The following is a 23,725-nucleotide window of genomic DNA, read 5'->3' as shown; positions in this document are numbered from 1 at the left end:
CAATTTCTCATTATTTGTTGTTCCCAGCCAATCCTGATTTTAAACCTGCCAAGTGCATATCCTTCTCTGCTCCATTGAAAAGAAGCAGGTTCTTCACTCTCAGCATACAGTACATCTCTGAATCCTCATCTCGAGAATTACTTCATTAAACTCCTCCCTCTCTTGACAAACCCTTCAATGTTCTCCCAAAATTGGAGTGTCCAATAATAGCCACACTATTCTAGCCAGAATTGGACAAGAACAGTAATTGCTCATTCTTTTGACTTTATGCCTTCATAAAGGATCATCCAGGATTGGATACACTTCATCGTGATTTGTTTTACTAACCTGTTTGGGCACCTTTCCAAATTTATACACTAACACCCTGTGTCTTTGCACCCACTTCATAATGTTAACATCTTTTAACTCTATTTTCTCTTATTCCTCCCTGAAAGATTTTGAATTTCATTCTACATTTCTCTCAATGCCCTCCCTTCCTATTATCATTTCCCTCTCTATTTGCTACATTTCCAAGTTTTGGATAATTTGCAAACTTTGAAATTCTGGCCTGTAACTCACCTACATTAATACTCAATGAGAAAAAAAATGAGGTTGTGGCCTCAGTGCTTGGAGAACACTACTGTCTGCCACCCTCAACTCCGGAGAAATAAAAACATTCTCTGATATTACAGTTTATATTACATTAAATGGGTTTCAAGTTTGTTAATCAGCCTTGCATGCAGTAATTTTTGAAAATCAACTGCACGACTGCTCTGTGATTTTATCTGAATTTTTAAAATTAAAAACACTTCAATTAGGGCAATTTTTAAAATTATTAGCCCATGTCCACAAATGACGGTTAATTTTCTCCCGAATAATTTTCAATATCAGTGATTAGCTGAAAATTCAATGATCATACAAAACAAATACATTTAATTTACCAAGCTAGTCTTTGACAACAGAAACATAAATGTGCGCAAAGTCGAGAGACTCGATAATACGTGGCAAATTAACTCCCGTTTCAGGAAAGACCTGGATCCACTACAATCACAACACGTCAATAGCAGACTTTATCTGGCTTGCCCTTCACTCTGAGTGGCCCAGTGTAGGAATGGAGAATAGGTGGCTTTGGCTCAAGAGGCTTCAGTGTGCAGTCTGAGGACATGCTACAGCTAAGTTCAGGTAAGATCTTTTCGTAGTAACCCACAGTAGGGAAGTAGAAATGGAGCTAGGGCAGTGAATTGCAGGAAGTAGGAAATCTGAGGCAGCACAAGTGTCTCTGATGACTACACCTCTAAGAGGGTCATCCAGCTGCAGCTCAACACAGACCGTATTGGGGAAGTGGAGCTGGATGAATACCGCATCATTCGGGAGATAAATGGGAGTGATAGACGGAAGCTATAAGGAGGACAGTCACAACGAAGGCAAGAGACAGGTAAGTGGGTACTGCTGGGAGAAGGAAGGGGAATAGACAGTCAGTGCAGAGTATTTCTGTGACCATTTCCCTTAGGATACTGCTGTGGGGGTGGGGGGGGAGGGGTACATGGATGGCATATGTGAGCAAGGTGGCAGCCTGATCAATAGCACTGTTGTCAGCTCTGAGTCTCAGAATGGAAAGATGAAGTCAGGCAGAGAGATAGGTCATCGGAGATTTGATAATTAAGCAACAGATATGAGATTCTGCAGACACGAAAGAGAATCTAGGATAGTGTGTTGCCTCCCAGGTGCTTGGGTTCAGGATCTCTCCGAGCAGTTATGGAATATTCTTCAGTGGGAGGGTGAGCAGCCAGAGGCTATGGTACCCATTGTTATCAATGAAATAGGCCTAAGAAATCAAGTAGATGATCTTGTACCACAGATGCAGATTGTCAGGTATGATATTGTGATTAAAGGATGAATGTCATTGGGAAATGAATGTCCAAGGATTAAGTATTTCAAAAGGATAGGCAGGTAGGCAGAGGGGATGGTGAGGCTCTGTTGATAAGGAGCAACATTAAATCATTAGAAAGAGGTGACATAGGGTCAAAAGATAGAATTATCGGGGGTTGAGTTAAGAAATGGCAAGGGTAAAAAGACGCATATGGCAGTTATATACAGACATCCAAATAGTAGCCAGAATGCAGAAAACAAATAGAGAAAGCATGTCAGAAGGGCAATGTTGTGGGGATTTCATGGAGATTTTAACATGCAAGTTGATTAGGAAAACCAGGTTGGGACTGGATCTCAAGAGAGGGAATTTATAGAATGTCTACAAGATAGCTTCTTTGAACAGCTTGTGGCTAAGTCGACCAGGGATATTGGAATTCTGGATTGGGAATTGGGAAATGAACCCGAATTGATAAGGCAGTTGAAGATAAGGAACCTTGAGGAGTCAGTGATCATGAGAGAAATTGCCCTGCAGTTTGAGAGGGAGAAGAGGGAAATCAGAGGTGTCAGTACACCAGTGGAACAAACAGGACAGCATTGGCATGAAAGAGGAACTGGCAAAAGTTAATTGGAAAGGGATACAAGCAGGGAGGACAGCAGAGCAGCAATGGCTGAACTTCATGTGAGAAATAAGGGAAGTTCAGGATTTCAAACAAAAAAAACAAATATTTGAATGGACAAATTAAGCATCTGCGGCTAACAAGAGAATTCCAAGCCAAAGTAAAGACAAAAAAGGGCAGATAAGGAAGCAAAAATAAATGGGAAGATAGAAGACTGGGAAGGTTTTAAAAGCAGGCAGAAAGTGACTACAAAGGTCATTAGGAAGGAAAAGATGAGCTTTTAAAATATCAAAAAGGACGCTAAAAAGCATAAGTATATCAAGAACAAAAAAAGGTAAGAGTAGGTATAGGACTGATAGAAAATGGCAATGGAGAAATTATAATAGGAGACAAGGAATTGAAAGAATATCGTGTATTAGCCTTCAATGTGGAAGAAATTAGCTGTGTATTGAACTTTCAAGTGCATCAGGGAAGAGTGGTGAGTGCAGTCACAATCACCAGGAGAAGGTGTTTGGAAGCTGTAAGATCTAAGGATAGACACGTTTACTGGACTCAATGGAATGCACCCCTAGGTTCTTAAAAAAAAGAAGGTTCTTAAAAAAAAGAAGCAGTTAATGAGATTATGGAGCCACTAATAATAATCTTCCAAGAATCAATAGATTCTGGCATGGTTCTGGAGGACTGCAAAATTGCAATCCACTACTTAAAAAAATGGAGGGAGGCAACAGAAAAGAAATTATAGACCTGATGGCTTAACATTGGTGGTTGGGAAGTTGTTGGGAGTCGATTGTCAAGGATGAAGTTACGAGTACCTGGAGGTGCATGACAAGATAGGCCAAAGTCAGCATGGGTTTCCTGGAGAGAAAATCTTGCCTGATAAACCTGTTGCAGTTTTTTTTTTAAGAGGAAACCACAAGCAGGATGAGTGGATGTTGTATATTTTGATTTTAAAAAAGGTCTCTGACAAGATACCACACATGAGACTGCTTCACAAATTGAGAGCCCATAGTATTACAGGGAAGATACTAGCATGTGTAGAGCATTGGTAGCAAACAGAGTAGAACTAAAGGGATACTATTGTGGTTGGCGACCATGTCCCAATGGTGTACTGCAGGGGTCACTTCTTTTTATGTTGCACATGAATGATATGGATTGCAGAATAAATGGCTTTGTGGCCAAGTTTGCAGATGATGCAAGGTTAGGTGGAGGGGCAGGTAGTGAGGAGGAAAGAGAGAGGCTGCAGAGAAATTTAGACAGATTAGGAGAATGGGTGGAGAAATGCAAATGAAATATAATGTTGGAAAGAGCATGGTCATGCACTTTGGTAGAAGGAATAAAAGGGCAGACTATTATTTGAATGTGGAGAAAATTAGAAATTCAAATGTGCAAAGAACTTGGGAGTCCCCATGCAGGTTGCATTAAAGGTCAACCTCCAGGTTAAGTGAGTGAAGAAGGTGAATGCAATGTTGGCATTCATATTTGAAGGAATAGAATAAAAGAGAAGGGATATGATATTATTAAGGCACTGGTGATGTCTCATTTGGAGAATAGGGTACAGTTTTGGTTGGGCTCCTTATTTAAGAAAGGATCTACTGAATTGGAGAAGATTTACAAGAATGATTCCAGGAACGAAGGAACTAGCGTACAAGGAACACTTGACAGCTCTTGGACTGTACTCCTCAGAGTTCAGAAGAATTAGGAGGGAGCTCATAGAAGCATTTTGGAGTTCATTTGGCAAACTTGTTTCCCATGCTAGGGGAGTCAAGGACAGGAGGGCACAACTTCATAATTTAAAACAGATGCGGAGGAATTTCTTCAGCCAGAGAGAGGTGACCCCCTGGAACTTACTTCCATGGGGGCTGCAGAGGTCAGGTCCTTGGGTGCATTTAAGACAGAGATCAATAGCTATCAGAATATCAAGGTATCGAAGGTTAATGGGAAGGCAGGGGAGTGGGGATGAGTGGGACAATGGATCAGCTGGCGATGGAATGGCAGAGAAGACTTGTTGGGGTGAATGGCCTACTTCTGCTTCTTATGGTCTTACAACACTTCAACCACAAGAACACCTACATCATGCTGTTGTTCGTTGACTAAAGCTCAGCGTTCAACACCATTATAGCAGAAAATAATTATAATTAAACTCAGGAAGCTGGAATTATTCATGCCTCTGCAAATGGATCCACAATTTCCTCATTGGCAGACCCCAATCAGTACGGACTAGCAATGTGACTTTCCCCTCACTGATTATCAGTATTTTGTGCTTGTGCTTAGTTCCCTGCTCCATTCCCTCCACATTCACAACTGCATGGGCAAGTTTGGCTCCAATGCAACCTATAAATTCACTGCTGACACTCCTGCTGCTGGCTGAATAATGGGAAATAATGAGCCGGAGTACAGGGTGACGATGAAGGAAATTGATTGGATGGTGCTATCAAAGTTAGCAAGACCAAGGAGCTAACTGCAGACTTTAGGAATGGGAGGCCAAGGGACCATGCAGCTGCCTTCATTGATGAGCCATCAGTGGAGAGGGTGAAAATCTTCAAGAACCTAAGAGTCTACATATTAGAGTACCTCTCCTGGAGCCAGGACACTGAGGCAACCATAAAGGAAACACACCAATGGATCTACTTTCTATGAAGTCTGAGGAGATTTGGCTTGCTGTCAAACTCTATGTCGTGCACCCTGAGTGTACTATGGAAAGCATCACAACCTGGTTTGGAAACTTGAGTGAAGAAAGAGGCAAGTCCATCATGGGCACTGAACTCCCATCCATTAAAAGCACCTCCTAAGTGCAGCACTGTCTCAAGTGAGCTACCAGTATAACAAAGGTCTCTCAGCACCCTGGTCCCAATCTCTTCTCACTGGCAGAATCTGAAATGAATCTGAATCAAAATTTGTTCTTGAATCTGAAGGTGCTGGACTTCAGGCACAAGGTACAAAGCCTGAAGACCAGCACCTTTAGATTCAAGAACAGTTTTTAATCCAACAATTATCAGGCTCTTGATCCTCCCCACACTTCTCTAACCTTGACTATAAACATCCCCATTTTACTTTTGTAGTTGATATATCTCATATCTGGCTGGATCAAGGAAGAATTCTGGTGCATCTAGATCTAAAGGTAGTTCCCTGGGTGGTACAGGTATTAAGAAAATATGGGAACAAGACTTTCAACAAACATTTGCCAAAACTACATGGGATTCTATTTTGAATTGTGTCAACTCATCTTCTCTTTGTGCTAGGCATTTATTCATTCAGTTTAAAGTAGTCCATTGGGCACACTTTTCCAAGGCTCAGTTAGCTAAATTACATCCTAACATCTCTTCTAAATGTGGTAAATGCATAACTAAGGTATTTTGTATCACATGTTTTGGCCATGTCCTTCTCTCTTTAATTTCTGCCAAGGGGTATTTTGCACCTTATCGTTAGTTCTGAATGTTAACTCGACTCCTTTCCCTTTCATTGCTATTTTTGGAGTGAGTGGGCCAATGGATTTAATACTGACTTTTTCACAATCCCATGTTGTAGCTTTTGCTCCCCTCATTATTAGAAGGGCCATTTTTCTGTGATGGAAAGATGCTGTCCCTCCCACTCATATTCAATGGTTATCAGATATGACGGCACGTGTGTCTCTAGAAAAAAATTAGGTGTTCGACTACTGCAATAAATCTTAACTTTCTTTCTCTTTGGGGTCCTTTTCTCAATTACTTTCAAAACTTGTAGATTAATTCTTTTTGTTCTTTCTTTTCATGACCCCATAGTTCTGGGGCCAGCAGCCCTCATAGTGTGGGGTTTGATTCTTAGTTTAGGGATATGTGGGTTTTTTTCCTCTTTCCTTTGTTCCATTTAATAAGATGGGTTCATATGTACCTAGTTCATTGTTATTTGATACTTGTAACTAGATATTTAATATTATTAATATTACCATATGTACCTATATATTTTGCATATGTTAAGACCAATAAAAAGACTGAAAAAGGAAAGAATTTTGGTGCATCTGTGCAGTGTACTTGTGTTTACGACAATAAACTCACATTGAAATCTCTGAAGGTTTGCTTTATGCTGCAATCAACAACCTCCTGATCTGTTCTTATTGCATGACGATAAAGGAATCTTGAGTGTATAAAATGTTACAGCACAGTACAGGCTGTTCAGCCCACAGCATTTAAACTGATATAAACCTTCTCCACACAATCTATTTTTTTCCTGACACACACCCATGACCTTCTATTTTTCTTACAATTTAGAGGGAAGATTGGTTTAAGATGTGGGATTCAAAACCCTCACAGTGGTTATTTGGTAAAATGATTTTGAAGAGAATTTGGAGTTTATATATACCAATGCTTGACACCAACATTGCGAGCCTCTGTTTTAAAATAGTGCAGCATTTATCACTAAGTTATCAGTTGACTTCTTGTTTCTATTCGAGTTATTCACATTGGCTTATTCTTGCCAAATATGACTGGCACAGGGAATGTCATCATTTCTAAACTGCTGCAGCCAGCAGAATAGAAAGGCAATTCATTCAAATGAGATAAACCCCCAAAAATTTGGACATTTCATGATTTGACTATTTGAGGCCATTTTTGGTGATCAGCAAAATAATTCTATTCCATGCAACAGTGAGTTTCAATAAAAGAAAACCAAAACTTTATGGTTCATAATTCAAAATAACAAAATAAGTATTGAGATTAATGTGAATGAACTCAATTCCAAAGTTTAGCTTTGGAGGTAGCAAAATAACATATTCTGAATAAACCTGGACTCAGTTACCTTGGTCTAATTTTACAGTCCAATCATCTACTCATACTTCTTTGTGGTTTACAAGTGCAAATTCACTAACTACTCCAATTTTGAATTAATTCAGACGGGATTAGCAAAAGGGCATTTCAGCAAGTATTTAAATTCTGTTTTTGTAATGGTTTAATGCAAGCATTTAAGTACATCATTGAGATATGATTATGTTCAAGTGACTCCAACACTTCTCCCAATATTTTATGTTTTAACTGCTCCAAATATTCTTTGCTAAACTATGCATCACTGTTTTGAGGGAGAATACCAGCTGCTGTTTCATAGAAACACTCAAATACAACTCTAGCAGACCTAAGGGGAGATTGCTGATGAACAGAGCGAGGGTGGTTGTCAAGCAACTGAAGAAAGAAGAGGAAAATGCAATTTCGAAGCTGATGAAGACAGCAGGGCAGTACCAGTGCAAGCAACTAAAACTGCAGCAAAGATCATATTGATGGTTTTCTCAACCATTGTTTTCCTCCCATTTACTGTCTTTCACACAATGCTTTTTGATATAGAAGCACATTGGGAAATATAGATGGAAATATAGATGCAAAAAGGAAAATCCTTATTTCTTTCTGGAATCAAATCATAATGACTGCCCCACTGTCACGTTCTGTCAAAACCCACACAGGTCAACTTACACTCCAGCTTATCCTCAGCTCTTCCTCGTTCCAAAAGTGACAGATAACAAACAATATCCTTTAGGTGGACCACTTGTGGCAACTGGGACTGCAGCAAGTGAGGCGTTATCTTCATAGGGCTGTGATTCTTCCGAAGTGATAAACCCATCTTCTTGTCTAAACTTTTTGTGCCTGTGAAATAAAAAGGAGTAATTAACCTTAACTGTTTAAAATAGAGTGTATGGATTGTGGATAGATTGGGATTGACCATCATATATTGGGATGAACAGCTTTGGCTGTAATTCTCAGTTATTCAAATTAAACATGGATTATGACCCACACAGTTTAATGCAGAGAACTCCACTCCTTACTGATAAATTCTCAATTTGGGAGTCTAGGGGTGAAATCTACCATTTGTTCTACTACTGAACTTCCCATTTGCACATCTCAGTCTTATTGAAAATCTCACTCACATCACCTATCAGATTTGACTTGAGCCAGTATCCAAAACTTCAGGTTTGGATAAAACTAGCATTTCACATTTTTTATTTTAAACAATATTGTTCAATTTCAAAAGTTGTCTGCATGGGTTTCCACTGGGGCCTCCAGTTTCCTATCATGTTAGTAGGTTAATTGGTCACATGGGTGTATTTGGGCAGTGTGGGCTCTTGGGTTGGGATGGGTCAGTTACTGTGCTGAATCACTAAAAAAAAATCAAATATCTTGATCTTCTCATAGCACCATCTCCTATTACTCTCAATTTTCAGCCATTTCTCCATACTATTAAATCTCAGTGTCTTTATGGAACTACTTTTGATGCTCAGTCCTAAAACATCAGCGGCTCCAGTTTTGGTTTGAGAATTCCAACAATTGTCTTAAAATACATTTGTGATTTTGCATAAGAAATACTTCAATTAAATAATTGGCTTGAGATTAAAATATGATTTTATCTTGTAACTTTATCCCTAAATACATTGAAATCCAGTTAAATTCAGTTGTAGATATGAAGAAGAACGAGATGCAGGCTGGGAGTGGGTTGTCAGCACCATGCGAGTGAAATGGACCCTCTCCATCTACCCCAGGTAAAGGTGAGCATGCTGGGATGGAGAGAGGAGATTGCTGAAAGTGAGCCCAGTATGGCACATCCTTTCAATTAAGGAATTACAGCTTATGTAATGTATGGGGAGAGCAGGCATCAACTCCAACAGGAATCTGTCCGGAGAGAAAAATAATGTTTCCAAAGAAACCAGTTGTTGGATGAGGGACATTCTGATTCTGTGCCATTGTGTAACTATGTAGAAGACAATAATGAAAAATCTTAACCATTTTCATTGAAACTCTCTTGATGAAATCAGAGATGGTATTTAGTGGCCATCTCATGTATTCCATCAAAACCAAGGATCGGGTGTATATCCTTAAAGATGCATCCCTGCCATTGCTCGGGACATGGCTGTTTTCTTCATTTAATATTATAACTGTTTGTACTGTCTATCCAGGAAGCCATTCCTCAACATTGTCAGGAACGTAATATATTTTGGGTGCCTGGTGTTTTGTACTCAGAACCCTTGAAATATTCAGAGGTGCTATGCACCCTATAAATATGTAATTTTGAAAAATTATCTATCTACACCAATATAGCCAAATGAAACTGGCTATCCCACACACACCGCATCTTTCAGCTACTCCCAGCGGGGAAGAGATAGAGGAGAATCAGAGCTAGTACTACCAGGCTGAGAAACCATCAGGCTTCTTCCCACAGACAGTGAGACTGCCAAACTATTGAACAAACTGCTCATACAAACACTCCAAGATTCTTCTATTATACAAAATCTATTTATTTATTTATAATATACTGCACTTGCAGTATATTATAGGTATGTGCATTAAGTCTGCCTGTTTTGCACCGAGGACCGGAGGGAATAGATTTAATTGTCAGAGTGCACACATGACATCACACACCACCTTGAGATTCCTTTTTCCTGCGGGTACGGCAGAGTTACCACTAATTGGTAGTGCAAAAAATAAACTGTACACAGTGTAAAACATGCAAACAAACAAAAAACTGTAAACAGATAATGAATGTAAATAATCTGACTGTGCAATACAGAGAGAATAAAAAGAAAATCAATGAACTGTGCAAGTAAGAGTCCTTAAATGAGCCCCTGATTGAGTTTGTTGTTGAGGAGTCTGATGGTGGAGGGGGAGCAGCTATTCCTGAACCAGCAATTTCCTACTCCTACTAATACAGACCTTCAAGATTCTACCACACACCTAATACAGGTAGACCCCTACGTACGATAGGGTTCCATTCCAGGACTTGCATTGCAAGTTGAAGTTATCGTAAATTGAAACAATAGTGCCATTAGCACCCTTTGCTGGTTTTTTAAATTTAAATTTAATTCAAATGCTGGAAACCTTTTATTATAACACAAATTAAACTGAAAAAAAAACATTACAAAGCTGAGATGCAGGTCCCGCCTCCTTTGGCACCGGGATCCAATGTAAAAGGTTGCATTGAACCAGCTTTTTCTTGAGAATGCTCCGATCAGACCTACCTGACTTTAAACACGGGTCATTGACACATCAATTTTACTGGGATATCAGTGCAAAAGCAGTAATAGAGGGATATGAGGTAGGAAGGGGTTTTTTTTGCTAAGAATACACAGGTGGGCACAACGTCAAGGGCTGTAGTGTTCGATGTTCTAGTTGGAATCCACTTCATTAACCTGTGGGAGAAACCGTGAATATTTAATGCGCTATGGGACTGGACATGTTTACATTATGGCTGGAATTTTGCTTGCCAATAGGTGTTGGTTCAAAATGGAGCTGTCAGCTGTCACTCAGAGCCACCTCAAAAAATCCTGGCTTTCTGAGGACCTGTGAGCATATGGGAAATCCTATTTTGCATCAGACAGTGCCCCCCTCGGTTGAATCTAGTGAAGTAGTAATTCACCAGGAGGGTCCAGATGTACTTCTCTTTTACACCAGGAGGGTCCAGATGCACTCTCTTTTACACATCTGGAGCCCTGCCATAGAATCAAGAACTCTTCATTTGAGCGCCAGCATCGAAAAAATACGTTTTATTTACTTCACGTTCATGTTTCAGTGACCAAATAGTGACCTAATCTGCCTTTCAAAATATTTAATAAGAAAGAAATAAAAGTATACATTCCATAATAGCCAACAGATTGTCAGCAACAAAAACCTGATGAACCTAAATGCCTGCATGCAGAATTGTAGGATTCTTTTGAATGAATTATGAAAGAAGGTTTTCAACCAAGAGAATCTTCTCAATATCTTGCAAAAATGTTACAGACAGATGTAGTGTGCTGTGAACTACCATCAAAATTATTTCAGTTTTCAAAAAATACCTCAACTAAGTTAATAATGACACCACGCTGTAGTCCTACAAGTGCTATCTTTATATGGTCAATGACAGGGCACTGGAACCAAGAGCAAGGTCAGAATTTACAGTAGGACATCACTTTCAAATGATCAGTTTGTCATGTTCTGGCTGATAGAGCAATGATCAAGTGCCTTCACAACTCTGCTGCGAGGTTAGGCAGTGTGCGCACAGCTGCCATACTTGCGGACAAAATATGACGAATACTATTAGAGTTGAACTGACCCAAGGCAATTCTGGGAAAAAAGGTAAAGAGATAAAAAGGTCTTCCTGAGTAAGCAGGAACGTGCTGCATTTTTTTTTGCCTTATACACATCTAAACTAATATTAGTATAAACAACATAAACCTACTGTACTTCTTTCAAAGTTTAACTTTAACCACAGATGAGCTATTGATATGTTCACAGTCTATTAATTATACAATTGGTACCCAGCTTCTGTCAAAGCTATACCACTTTGGCTGAATCTATAAAAAAGTACTTAAAGGGTGGAAAACTGATCAATGCTGAACAGATACATATATTAAGGAGAAACAGAGTCAAGATAAAGGAATAAAATTTGTTTAACTCTGCTATAAACACAGACTGAAGTGTCTGTCCTCTTGCTTCAAAATTCTTTTGATATAGTCCTGCAAAAAGAGCTGCAGCTTGTGGGATGACCAGCCAGATGGTTGAAGAATCAGCAGGGGAACTCCTCCTTAATTTATAGCCGACCTGACACTGAATTATGTACCAAAAATATTGACATAATAAGCCTATCAATCAAGACAAGTGTAACTTTTTGTGCATATATCACGCAGGGATTCAAAGCATAGATGCTGAGGAGACCAAAGATTTTCGGCTGTGTATTCAATCTTCAAAATGCAGTTCAGTATTGCCCATTATTTTGGACCTTCTGATGATGCTTGCATACAGTATTTATGGGGTGACCTGCTACAACACAGCATACTGTTGAGTAAGTTCATATGAAGTGAATGTCCATTATAATTTTGATGATTTTTATTTAATTTAGACATACAGCCCTGTAACAGGCTCTTCCGACCCATGAGCCTGTGGCCCACAAATACACCAATTAACCTACAAACCCATTTGTTTTTGAAGGCTGGAAGGAAACCAAAGCACCAGGAGGAAACCCATGCAGACGTGGGAAGAATGTACAATCCCCTGACACACAGCTCCGGATTTGAACCCAGGTCACTAGTGCTGTAATAGCGTTGCGCTAATCGCTATATAACCATGCTTCCCTGATGACCTTTTAGCATGCAAGGTCAACAGTGCCAAATTGGAAAGCAACATCCTTGGCTGGTTGAAAATGTGTTAACCAGCAAATTGAATTGAAGATTTCAGTGATATGGAACAGGAATTGCTGAAAATATATTGCAGACCAGGCAAAATCTGTGGAGAGAAACAAAATACACAGTTTGGGACTTTCAGTGGAGTTGCTGAGCATTTTAGGCATTACTTTTCTACTCACAGAAGATGTTCAACCAGATGAGTAACCTAGCACACTGCAAGTTTAAACACACAGTTGGGCTTCGACCATCAGCACAAATGGTAAGGTAGTGTTTGACCAGATTCTTCAAGTCGAAGTGACCAAGGACTACATCAGTGGGCACAAAGAATGTGAGACCATTCAAGTCTATCAATTTACAGCCACCATTGTAAACGATCCTGGAGATTGCTTAATGGCCTTGTGGAACTTTTCCTTCTTAGCTTGATGCCAATATTTGTTTTGCCTTTCTCTGGAGATAGCGTGAAAAGTCAGAGGGGTTGATGTGATTTAGAAGTGCATTATTACCGGACCATCGCCTTCCCAAGATCGTGTTATATGGCGAGCTCTCCACTGGCCACCGAGACAGAGGTGCACCAAAGAAGAGGTACAAGGACTGCTTAAAGAAATCTCTTGGTGCCTGCCACATTGACCACCGCCAGTGGGCTGATATCGCCTCCAACCGTGCATCTTGGTGCCTCACAGTTTGGCGGGCTGCAACCTCCTTTGAAGAAGACCGCAGAGCCCACCTCACTGACAAAAGACAAAGGAGGAAAAACCCAACACCCAACCAACCAATTTTCTCTTGCAACCGCTACTACCGTGCCTGCCTGTCCCGCATCGGACTTGTCAGTCACCAACGAGCCTGCAGCAGATGTGGACATACCCCTCCATAAATCTTCATCTGCGAAGCCAAGCCAAAGAAGAGGAAAGATTCTGGAATAGGAGAGGCCAGTTGGTCTTTCCCTGTACTCAACGTGTGTGTGTGCGTGCGTGCGTGTCAATACAAGATATATATACACACATATATGTACACCCATATGTGTGTGTGTGTGTGTGTGTGTGTGTGTGTGTGTGTGTGTGTGTGTGTGTGTGTGTGTGTGTGTGTGTGTGTGTGTCGGTGTTCAAGTTGACCGGCAGGTAAGTCGCTCCCAGTTTTTCAGCCTCATTTTAATGCCTTTATCATATCAGGCATGTAAGTTGACCCCTAAAAATCGTGTTAACTGGTGTACAAGTCAACCCCCAAAAATCATGAGGACTGATCTGCTGGGCATTAGCAGGAGGGGATTGTTATCATGGAGTGTCCATCAAACAATGAAAGTTTTAAAGTAAAAGTGATAGAATTGGCCAAGAAAACTAACAACTATGGTGCTACAACAAATTTGATGTATACGAGGTTGGTAAGAGATTAGAGAAAAAAAAACAAAGAAAAATACCAAAAAGAGAGACACACACACACGTTGAGTACAGGGAAAGACCAACTGGCCTCTCCTACTCCAGAATCATTTTCAAAGGGAGGGGCATTGTGTGCTGCATCTCTTGATGTGCTGTGTAACTTCGTGCTCAAGGCATGGAACAAAGTTAGAGTAGAGATTGTGATAAAATAGTCTAAAAAGTGCGGTATCTCTTGTGCAAATGTTGGCACAGAAGATGATTTATTGTGGGACACTGACAACAAAGCTGAAGCTGCCTCATCAGATACAGAGTGGAACCTGAACGATGGCTGTTCAAACAGTGAGAGTATGGATGTACTTGCCGTCATCTTTGCCTCAGATGATAAAAGTGATAATGATTTTGAAAGATTCTTAATTTTTTTATTTTCAATTAACGTTTTCAATGAAAATTTGTTGTAGTTAGGACTTCTTTTAAAAAGTTTTTCAAGAGGAAATAGACAGGGGGAGTGAGAGTGTGTGTTTACACACTTAAGTAAACATCTAAACCAACTGCAATTCACCCATCATCACAATCGCTCCACAGCAGATGCAATGTCGCAGGCTCTCCACTCAGCTCTGGATCACCTCAAAAATAGCAACTTATACATACGGTTGCTCTTCATCGACTGCAGTTCAGTCTTCAACACTATTATTCCCTCAGTGCTGGTCAAGAAGTTACAAACTCTGGGCCTCTACTCCCCCCTCTACAACTGGATCCTTGACTTCCTCATCTGTAGACCACAGTTAGTCTAAATTGTAAGCAATATCTCCTCCTCGCTTATTTTCAACACAGGCACATCCCAAGGATGCTTGCTTAGCCCACTGCTCTCCTCATTCTACACCCATGATTGTGTGGCCAGGCACAATTCCAATGCTATCTACAAGTTTTCAGATGACACTACAGCTCTCAGCCAAATCACAAACGACAATGAGAAAGTGTACAAGGAAAGATAGATTAGCTTGTTGAATGGTGCCATGCCAACAACCTTGCACTCAACATTAGCAAAACCAAGGAGATCATTGTGAATCTCAGGAGGAAGACAGTGGAAAACAACCCAGTCCTCATTGAGAGCTCAGTAGTGAAGAGGGCCAAGAACTTAATATTCCTGGGTGTCAACATCTCCAAGGATCTGTCCTGCACTGTCCATATCAATATAATCATCAGTGGCTATACTTTGTGAAGTGTTTGAGGAGATTCGGCATGTCACCGAAGACTCATAAACTTCTTCAGGTGTACCATGGAGAGCATTCTGGCTGGTTGCATCACTGCCTGGTATGAAGGCACCAACTCTCATGACAAGAAAAAACTCCAGTGTTATTAACTCGACCTGCGACATCACAGGCACCAGACTTGACTCCATCAAGGATATCTACATGAAACGGTGTCTTAAAAAAGCAGCCTCTATCCTCAAAGATCCCCACCACCCAGACCATATCCTTGTAGCAGACTTCAACAGGGATTTTATCTGAAGGTTGCTCCTGGCAATTGGAGTCAGGTGACTCAGGCAGTTGGATTTGAAAAGCTCAGATCAGGAGGAAGCTGATTGGGCAATAGAGATCAAGTGATCCAGGGAACTTGTGACACAAGATGGTATTAATTCACTTCAACTCAGCAGTCTAGAGAGACAGTACTATGTCTCACACAGTACATGCAGCAGTGAGTAGGAAATTTATATTGAAGTAGTTTTTTTTTCCTACACCTTCTTCACTCTGTTACCATCAGGAAAAAGGTACAGGAGCCTCATGACAAACACTCAATGGCACAAGGATATTCTTCCCAGCTGCCATCAGATTCCTGAATAATCAATGAAGCAAACACACTGCCTTGCTTTTCGTGCATTTTAAAAACTTTATTGTTGTAAGGTAGTTTACATGAATTTTTGCACTATGATGCTGCCTGTGACGGAATTGAGTTGTTATTTTTTTGTTATTATATATATTTCTAAGTGAAGAAATTGTGGGATGGACAGAGGCACACACAGACACCACAGATCTTTACACACAGAACTATTTTGGAAGTAGAAATGGCTGTTAAACCATTGTTGGGCGAAGCTCAGTAAACAACCATAAAAACTGAAGTGATTCTTCATTTAAATTAGAATTGAATGGTTTATTCAATTGCTGGAACAATGATGTATGCTCAAGGAGGACATCTGGTTAAATAGAAGACTTTCTGTCTGTTTACCTAGGTTGTTAGAATGAAAATTCAAGTATTTGTTCAAACAAAGCTGGTTTTGCTTGTGGCTTCCACAATCCTGAAGCTTTTGCTTGTAAACCTTTTAGAAGAGATAAACTTCAAACAGAAATCAGCAGGTGATGTTGTCACATGATTAAAGACATTTGAAAAGCTGCATTTTAATATTGCACTGAAAAACATTTGAAGTCATAAAAACGCAGAGATATTCTCAGGAGAGGGTCTCTGGTTGAATTCTCTTTACCAAGAGAGAGCCACTTCAGCTGTCTCTTTGAAAAGAGGAACAACTCCTTGTGTCCATTTCTACATGGCACTTCGTGTAAACCTTGTCTGGGTTTGTGAAGCCATCATGGAGAGATCACAAGTACTGTAACCTCCTTGCAAGAGAGGAAAATCATTCGTATGAAGAAACAATTCTTTGAAAACAACTCTACAAAAAATTTGTGAGTTTTGAGAAGTCTTGTGTCTCACGCTTACTCCTTAATTGCTTTTGAACTGCAGGAAAGACAGAGTTTCAACACAAAAGCTTTCTGAGATTGAACTTTTAAATCATCTCTTCAGAATTAAGCTTAAGCTATAATGGTTTGGGTTTTGCCACACACATTTGCACACAGTGGGGTTAAGTTAGAATTAAGTAACAAATGTTATAAAAAGAAAATGTTGTTCTGAAGATACCATTGTCTTGGTGAATTTCTATTGCTACTGGTCTAGTTCATAACACTGCCACAAAACCAAATTTTGTGACTTTTTCATGAGAATAACTTGTGATATTCAACACATGTGTGTGCTTGTGTATACACACATAAAGGTGTGTGTATGTGTGTACCACACACTATGCAATGTGAACCAGCTCCCAAGATGGCAGTGACACATCGGCAGAGAGGCCAGCTCCCTATATGGTGCAGGGCTTCCTTCATTGAGGAGAGGAAGCCCGCACAGGAAGAACCTTTTGTATTCACCGGTGACATCATTTTCTGCTCACAACGGTGGAAATGGAAATGCGTATAAAGTCGTGCCTGCAGGCCCAAATAAAGCATTCTCAAGTGCAACTCTAAACGTGCACGTTGTTATTTCAGCGCTGTGTGTAGCACATTGCTACAACACACACACACACACACATATATATATATATATATATATATATATACACACATACACATACACACAGATACACAATCCTTTATCCGGAACCCTTGGGGGACAGTGTGTTCTGACTTTTGGATTTTTCCGGATTTCAGAAAGCCAGATTTAAGCCCACCCAAATTGTGCTGCTGTATCCACCCCCATCCCCATCCCCTTCCAGTTGCACTGCCGTCTTCTCCCCCACCTCGCCTGCCCGACTTGCGCTGCCGGTCTCCCCCCTTGCCCTCCCAACTTGCGCCCGCCCGACTCACGCTGCTGGTCTCTCATGCACCAGACTCGAGCTGCCGGTCTCCCCCCCCACCTGACTTGCACTGCCGGTCTCCCCCCCTTGCCCGCATGACTCATGCTGCTGGTCTCTCCCCCTTGCCCACCCAACTCGCGCTACTGTCTCTCTCCCTAATTGCCGGATTTTGGAGCTTTCTGGATTTTAGATATCCAGATAAAGGATTGTGTACCTATATTAATAATCCTTAGCGTGTTCAATTGCTCAGAGCAAAGTGGGGTTTGTGAGGAGGTTACCAATAGTGCAACCTGATCAGATCTAGTCTCTCAGTTCTCGGACATGTCACTAATGCAGTCTGTGGCACAAGCATTATCAATATCACAATGGAGAGTGAGGAACATGCAGAATTAAAGGGGAGAGCGGTCTCTGTGTACTCTTTTAGGCAGATAAATGGAGTCAAAAATTAAAGATATCATGAGGTTAAGTTAGTTGAGTGCATATAAATTCTACTCAGGTTACCATTATTTCTCCCACTTGCCCATTGATCTTAAACTGTGGTGTTAGAGTAATTTTTAAAAATATCTTGCTTTTTGTAATTCAATTACTGGCCAGTAGCTGCCACTCTAGGTAGAGCTATGTACAACATGGCATGATGCAATATCAACTTGGAAAATCAGTCGATTTGTTACCCTTCACAGCTAAACAAAAAAAAAGCTGTATAAGTTTATCAGAACAAGAAAAAAATAAGTGATTAATGAGCATGAGATCAATGTTGACATTATTATGTTTTAAAGTCTATATATTTGTAGTTGTGAACTAAGCTATGCATAAATAAGATTTTTATTTTATTTGCAACTTGCTCCAACCAGCAGAAAAAGTTCTTCACCCTCCCAAATCCTAATTTATAATCCAAGATTTCTCTTCCCAGCCCAATGAATCTTACCACTTTTCAATGGAATACAGGCCAATTTATCACCATGCCAATTGACAGAATAGGCTTAAATGGATTAGTTTTCTCTTCCGTCTGCCAAGTTAACGTAGTGGTTAGCATAATGCTATTTCAGCGTCATTGACCCACGTTTGAATCTGTTGCTGTCTGTAAGAAGTTTGTATGTTCCCTCGTTGTCTGCATGGGTTTCCACTGGGGCCTCCAGTTTCCTATCATGTTAGTAGGTTAATTGGTCACATGGGTGTATTTGGGCAGTGTGGGCTCTTGGGTTGGGATGGGTCAGTTACTGTGCTGAATCACTAAAAAAAAATCAAATATCTTGATCTTCTCATAGCACCATCTCCTATTACTCTCAATTTTCAGCCATTTCTCCATACTATTAAATCTCAGTGTCTTTATGGAACTACTTTTGATGCTCAGTCCTAAAACATCAGCGGCTCCAGTTTTGGTTTGAGAATTCCAACAATTGTCTTAAAATACATTTGTGATTTTGCATAAGAAATACTTCAATTAAATAATTGGCTTGAGATTAAAATATAATTTTATCTTGTAACTTTATCCCTAAATACAGCATTTGCCACTCTCTGAATTCTTTTCTGAAGATAATCTTGCTTTTATAAACTAAAATAAAATTTATACAAATATCTTTCATATCTTGTGAATTGCAGATAATAACGGTGGTAAATTTTACTAATTGCAAACTCCATTTTAAAGAATAAATTGAGTCACTTTTTCAGTATTTGTGGCTATTTCTGAGTTCTTAAGTCGATACCCTGAACAGGGCATGAACAGTAGAAAGCTTTTTTGCTAATAATGAAAAATAAAATTGGCAAAGACTGGGGTTTGATTTTTGTTTTTCCTCCTCCTGCTGTTTTTGTCCCTAAATCTCTCTGCTCTCATATTCTTCAAAACTTGCTTCTTTCACCACATTTTTGATCGCCCATCTTACACTTTTTTTCATGTGACATTTCATCATCAGGTCTGAGTTTGCACCCTCAAAGTACCTTGGGAGGTATTTGTCAGGCCAAATTTGAAAGTTTCTTTTTTTAAAACATCTTTTCCTTTGAACTCCTCGTTAATTCATTACACCTGCGAAGTTGAGTGCCAAGATATAATTAGAAATATTGATTGATTTTCCTAATTCAAGCTGGGTTCAATCTAGAACTGCAGTTACTCGTTATCATTTGTTCCCTTACTGCCAGAATTTGTAGGGCCAAAAGCCATGCGAACTAAAAAAAAATACATGCCTGTTAAATATTAATGTCCAGTCCATCCACTGAGCCCCAGGAAACTTCAGGGTCCGAGTTTTACCAATCGTGAATGAAGCTTTGAGCAGATAGTCTTGAGATGAAAATTTGTGGAGTAATTACTGTTGCTCACTTGACCATAAAAGGAAGATTAATAATGAAAAACTGCAGCTAAAAAGGTGACTTGGTGTTTAATTGCAGGAACAGTACGAAAGGAATACTTTGTGCTCTCACTCTCATTGCCTCTTACTTCTCATTGCCTGTTTTTTTGCTCTTCCTTATTTCATCTGCTTTTTTTCTTCCTTTCCACAGGCATGAAAAGGGAAACATGTTTTTGTTTAAAAAAAGGATTTTCAAAAGAGTGTGGAATACAAAATTTAACCTTTGACATACACGACATTCAGTTTTTAAACCTGTGATGTGCATTTGATAATGAGAATAAAAGGGCGGAGCCAAATGGAGCATGTTTGTGTGGTGAAAAATTCTTTAAAATAGCCCTTTGCAAAAAAAAATTGTCAATAATTAATTGCATCTGTATGTTTAAAAACATTAAGGCAGTTTTACTCTTAAAACCCAAAGGCAGAAAAGGGTTTACTTTTCATCTGTAAATCCAATTATATCAATAATACAAACTCAGGCTTTCGAAAATAAACATGCACTTTTACTCAATTTTATCCACTTGATGCACGAGGTCAACTGCTGCCATCAAACCACCACCTTTCTCTACTCTTCCTCTTATTCCAATGAAAGCAATTGCTTTGTGCTAAATGAGACAATCCATTAACGGACGATATAAACATTTTCAGTGATTGCACAGTGCAGCACTAGATTTCAACTAGTACCGACTGACTGGAAAAAAAGCACTTGCCTATTCTCAAAAGAGTATGATGATGGATTAGAAATTGAAACTGCAATTTACAAGTTACCATTCATAGCTTTTCAAAAGATGAGAGTGTACTGCTTGAATGGTGTACGATCAAATCAAATGGAAATCTCTTATTTCCTCATACATTTATCTATATTTTCTGAAAAATAGGATAGCAAGTGGAGTAATTAGAAAGGATAGTAAAAGTAATGAAGTCATTTTTTAAACTAACATTTATAAACACTTGGGGATGAGAAGCCTTTTTTAAAAAACCATTTCTACACACTGATGTGAGGGTGATACAGACCATGTGGCACAGACATCTCTTTCCTGATGGTAGCAGCAAGAACAGAGCATGTCCTGGGCAGTGTGGTTCCTCGATCAACGCTACTGCTCTCTGATGGCAGCGTTCCATGTAGATTTTCTCAATGGTGGGAAGAGTTTTGCCTGTGATATGCCCACTACCTTTTGCAGGGCTTTCTGCTCACAGGTACTGATGCCCCCAGACAAGGCTGTGACGCAGCCAGTCAGCACACTTTCCACTACACATCTGCAGAGATTTGCCAAGGTTTTCAATGAAATTCCAAACCTCCATAAAATCCTGAGGAACTAGAGGCACTGATGTGCTTTCTTTATGACAACATTAGTGTGCTGGTTCCAGAAAAGATCCTCCGAGATAAAAACTCCCCGGAATTTAAATTTGCTCACCCTCTCCAACTCTGATCACTGGATTGTACACCTCTGTTTTCGCCTCCTGAACTCCACAACCAGCTTCTTGAATGAGAAGTTGTTGTTAATACACCATTCAGCAACATTTTCAATCTCACTCCTCTATGCAGAGTCATCACCCTTTTTAATACAACTCAGCAAATTTGTAGATGGGTACCGAGCCACACAGTAGTAGGTGTAAAGGAAGTAGAGCAGGGTGCTAAGAAAACAGCCCTGTGGTGCTCTGGTACTGATTGAGAATTGTGGTCTGGAGGTGAGGAAATCCAGGATCCAATTACAGAGTTGGGTGTTGAGGCCCAGATCAGTTTTGAAGGGATGATATTGGTGAATGCCGAGCTGTTATGGCTACAGAGCATCCCGGTGTTTTACTGTCCAGGTGTTCTAGGGCTTTGCGTAGAGCTAGTAAGATGTCATCTTTCCCTAGACCTGCTGTTGCAGTTGGCAAATTGGAACAGATCCATGTTGGTCAGAAAGGAGCTGATATGCTTTAACACCAGCCTCTCAAAACACCATTATTGTGCATGGGAGTGCCACTGGTCAGTAGCCATTTGGGCAGGTTACCACACTCTTCTTGCTCTTCCCCTTTCTTTGCTTACAGCATTATCCAAGGGTGCACATATCACTATCATTTTTTGCTGGATTTTAATTCCTGCTCACATCATCATCTTTTCTCCCAACACATGAAAAGGCACAACCAAGGGATTACAGAGGTAACTTTAACGATGGTTTGCTGACTTATAGATCTGATCCTGGTGGTTTCAGACCAGAAAATTTTAAAGGAATAAATTTGAGCATGCTGCAGATGTTCCAATATGATAAGACTCAATATACACCTTTAATTCCAGAAAGGTAGGAGCAGACTTGATTGACTGAATGGTCTAATTCTGTTCCTAATTATTATGGTCTTAACCTCAACAGTGAACTTCTGCTTCTGAATCAGGAGGTCCAATGGACCAATATGGTCCAGGAGAATGATTTATGGGAAATAGAAGCAATCACTGCAGAGATTCCAAATAGAGATATGAGATGAATGGCTCTTATTTGCTGTAGCTTTTCCCTGTTGCCTAAAATCAGAGGTTATGTTTTTTGCACCGATAACATTTAATTATCACGAAATTACAACAGGAAATGCTACAAATACTCAGAACTTCAGTTTAAAAAAAATAAACAGAGTTAATGCTTCAATCTTAAAACTCTCAAATGACTTAAACTGTCAAATGTCTTACCAAAGGTGCAGCAAGTGTTTCCAGCACGTTCTTTTGTATTTTAGATTTTCAGCTTGTGCAGAAAACAAGAGAAACACCAGAGCAGCAGATGCTAGAATCTTGATTGAACAAAAGCTTGAAGGACTCAGCAAGTCAGGCCACATTCATGGATAGAAATGGTCAGTCAACAGTTTGGGTCAGGACCCTTTATCAAGGCAAAAGTGGGAAGAGAAGGTATTAAGTTTGAAGTGGTTGGGGGAGGGGACAAAAAAGGAATTGGCCAAGATGGTGATAATACAAGTCAGAAGAAAGTGGAATATGTAAATAGGCAGACATGAGAAATAACTAGAGGGTGGGAGTTTAAAAAGTTAGAGAGAACAGGAGGTGAAGGAGAGATGGAAACAAAGAAACTGGATTGGGATGGAGTTACCTCAAATTGGAAAATTCCATGTTCATGCCATCAAGATTATGGCTGCAGAGAGGAGGAATATGACGCACTGTTCCTCAAGTTTGCATCTGGCCTCACCGTGGCCATGGATGAGGCAGAGGACAGACTCGCCCCTATCGGAACGAGGAGAGGAATTAAAATGTCAGGCAACCAGGAGTTACATCTTGGATCTGCAGTGTTCAGCGAAGCGGTCATCCAATCTACGTGTGGTCTCACCAACAATGAGGAAGTCACTCCAAGTACACAGAATTCAGGTTAGGTTGAACAATGTGCATCTTTTGGTCTGCCCCACCTGGAAGGTCTGTTTACGGTGCTGGATGGACATGATTGGGGGAGGGTGGGGAGAAGATGATGTGGCTGGTGATGGGATCAAACTGAAGTTAGTGGAAGTGTGGAGACCGATAGGATGGAACTCTATTCTTGTTCTGTCTAGGTGGAGGTGGAGTGAGAGCTGATATGTGTGAAATGGAGGCTTCCTGAAGAAAGAGGACATCCCGAAGTAAGCAACCTCTTCTCAGAAACAGATGCAGCAGTGGCGCAAGAATTGGGATGGCATCCTTGCAAGAGGCTGGGTGGGAAGAGGTGTAATCTACTTAAATGTGGGAGTCAGAGGTTTTGCAATAGAAGTTAGTGATAACATGTCCTGAGATGGCGAAGAGAGATCCAGAAAGTGGAGAGGTATATGAAACAGGCTAGCAAATTTGAGTTGAGCTGGAAATTGGCAGTGAATTTATTTACAGT

The 23,725-nt window shown here is 40.2% G+C and overlaps 1 protein-coding gene across 3 annotated transcripts in view; it reads right to left on the bottom strand.

The window, feature by feature from the left end:
* Nucleotides 1–23,725, bottom strand: part of LOC138761771 (diacylglycerol kinase beta) — a 618,073-nt gene that overhangs the window by 337,616 nt on the left and 256,732 nt on the right. For all 3 annotated transcript variants that reach the window (XM_069934483.1, XM_069934480.1, XM_069934482.1), the window contains one exon: nt 7,898–8,068. In XM_069934483.1, the coding sequence (XP_069790584.1) occupies nt 7,898–8,068 (171 nt within the window). The remainder of the gene's footprint in view (nt 1–7,897; nt 8,069–23,725) is intronic.

Source organism: Narcine bancroftii, chromosome 4 (genome assembly GCF_036971445.1).
Source record: "Narcine bancroftii isolate sNarBan1 chromosome 4, sNarBan1.hap1, whole genome shotgun sequence".
Taxonomy (NCBI): Eukaryota; Metazoa; Chordata; class Chondrichthyes; order Torpediniformes; family Narcinidae; genus Narcine; species Narcine bancroftii.
This window is presented reverse-complemented; position numbering and strand designations above follow the sequence as displayed.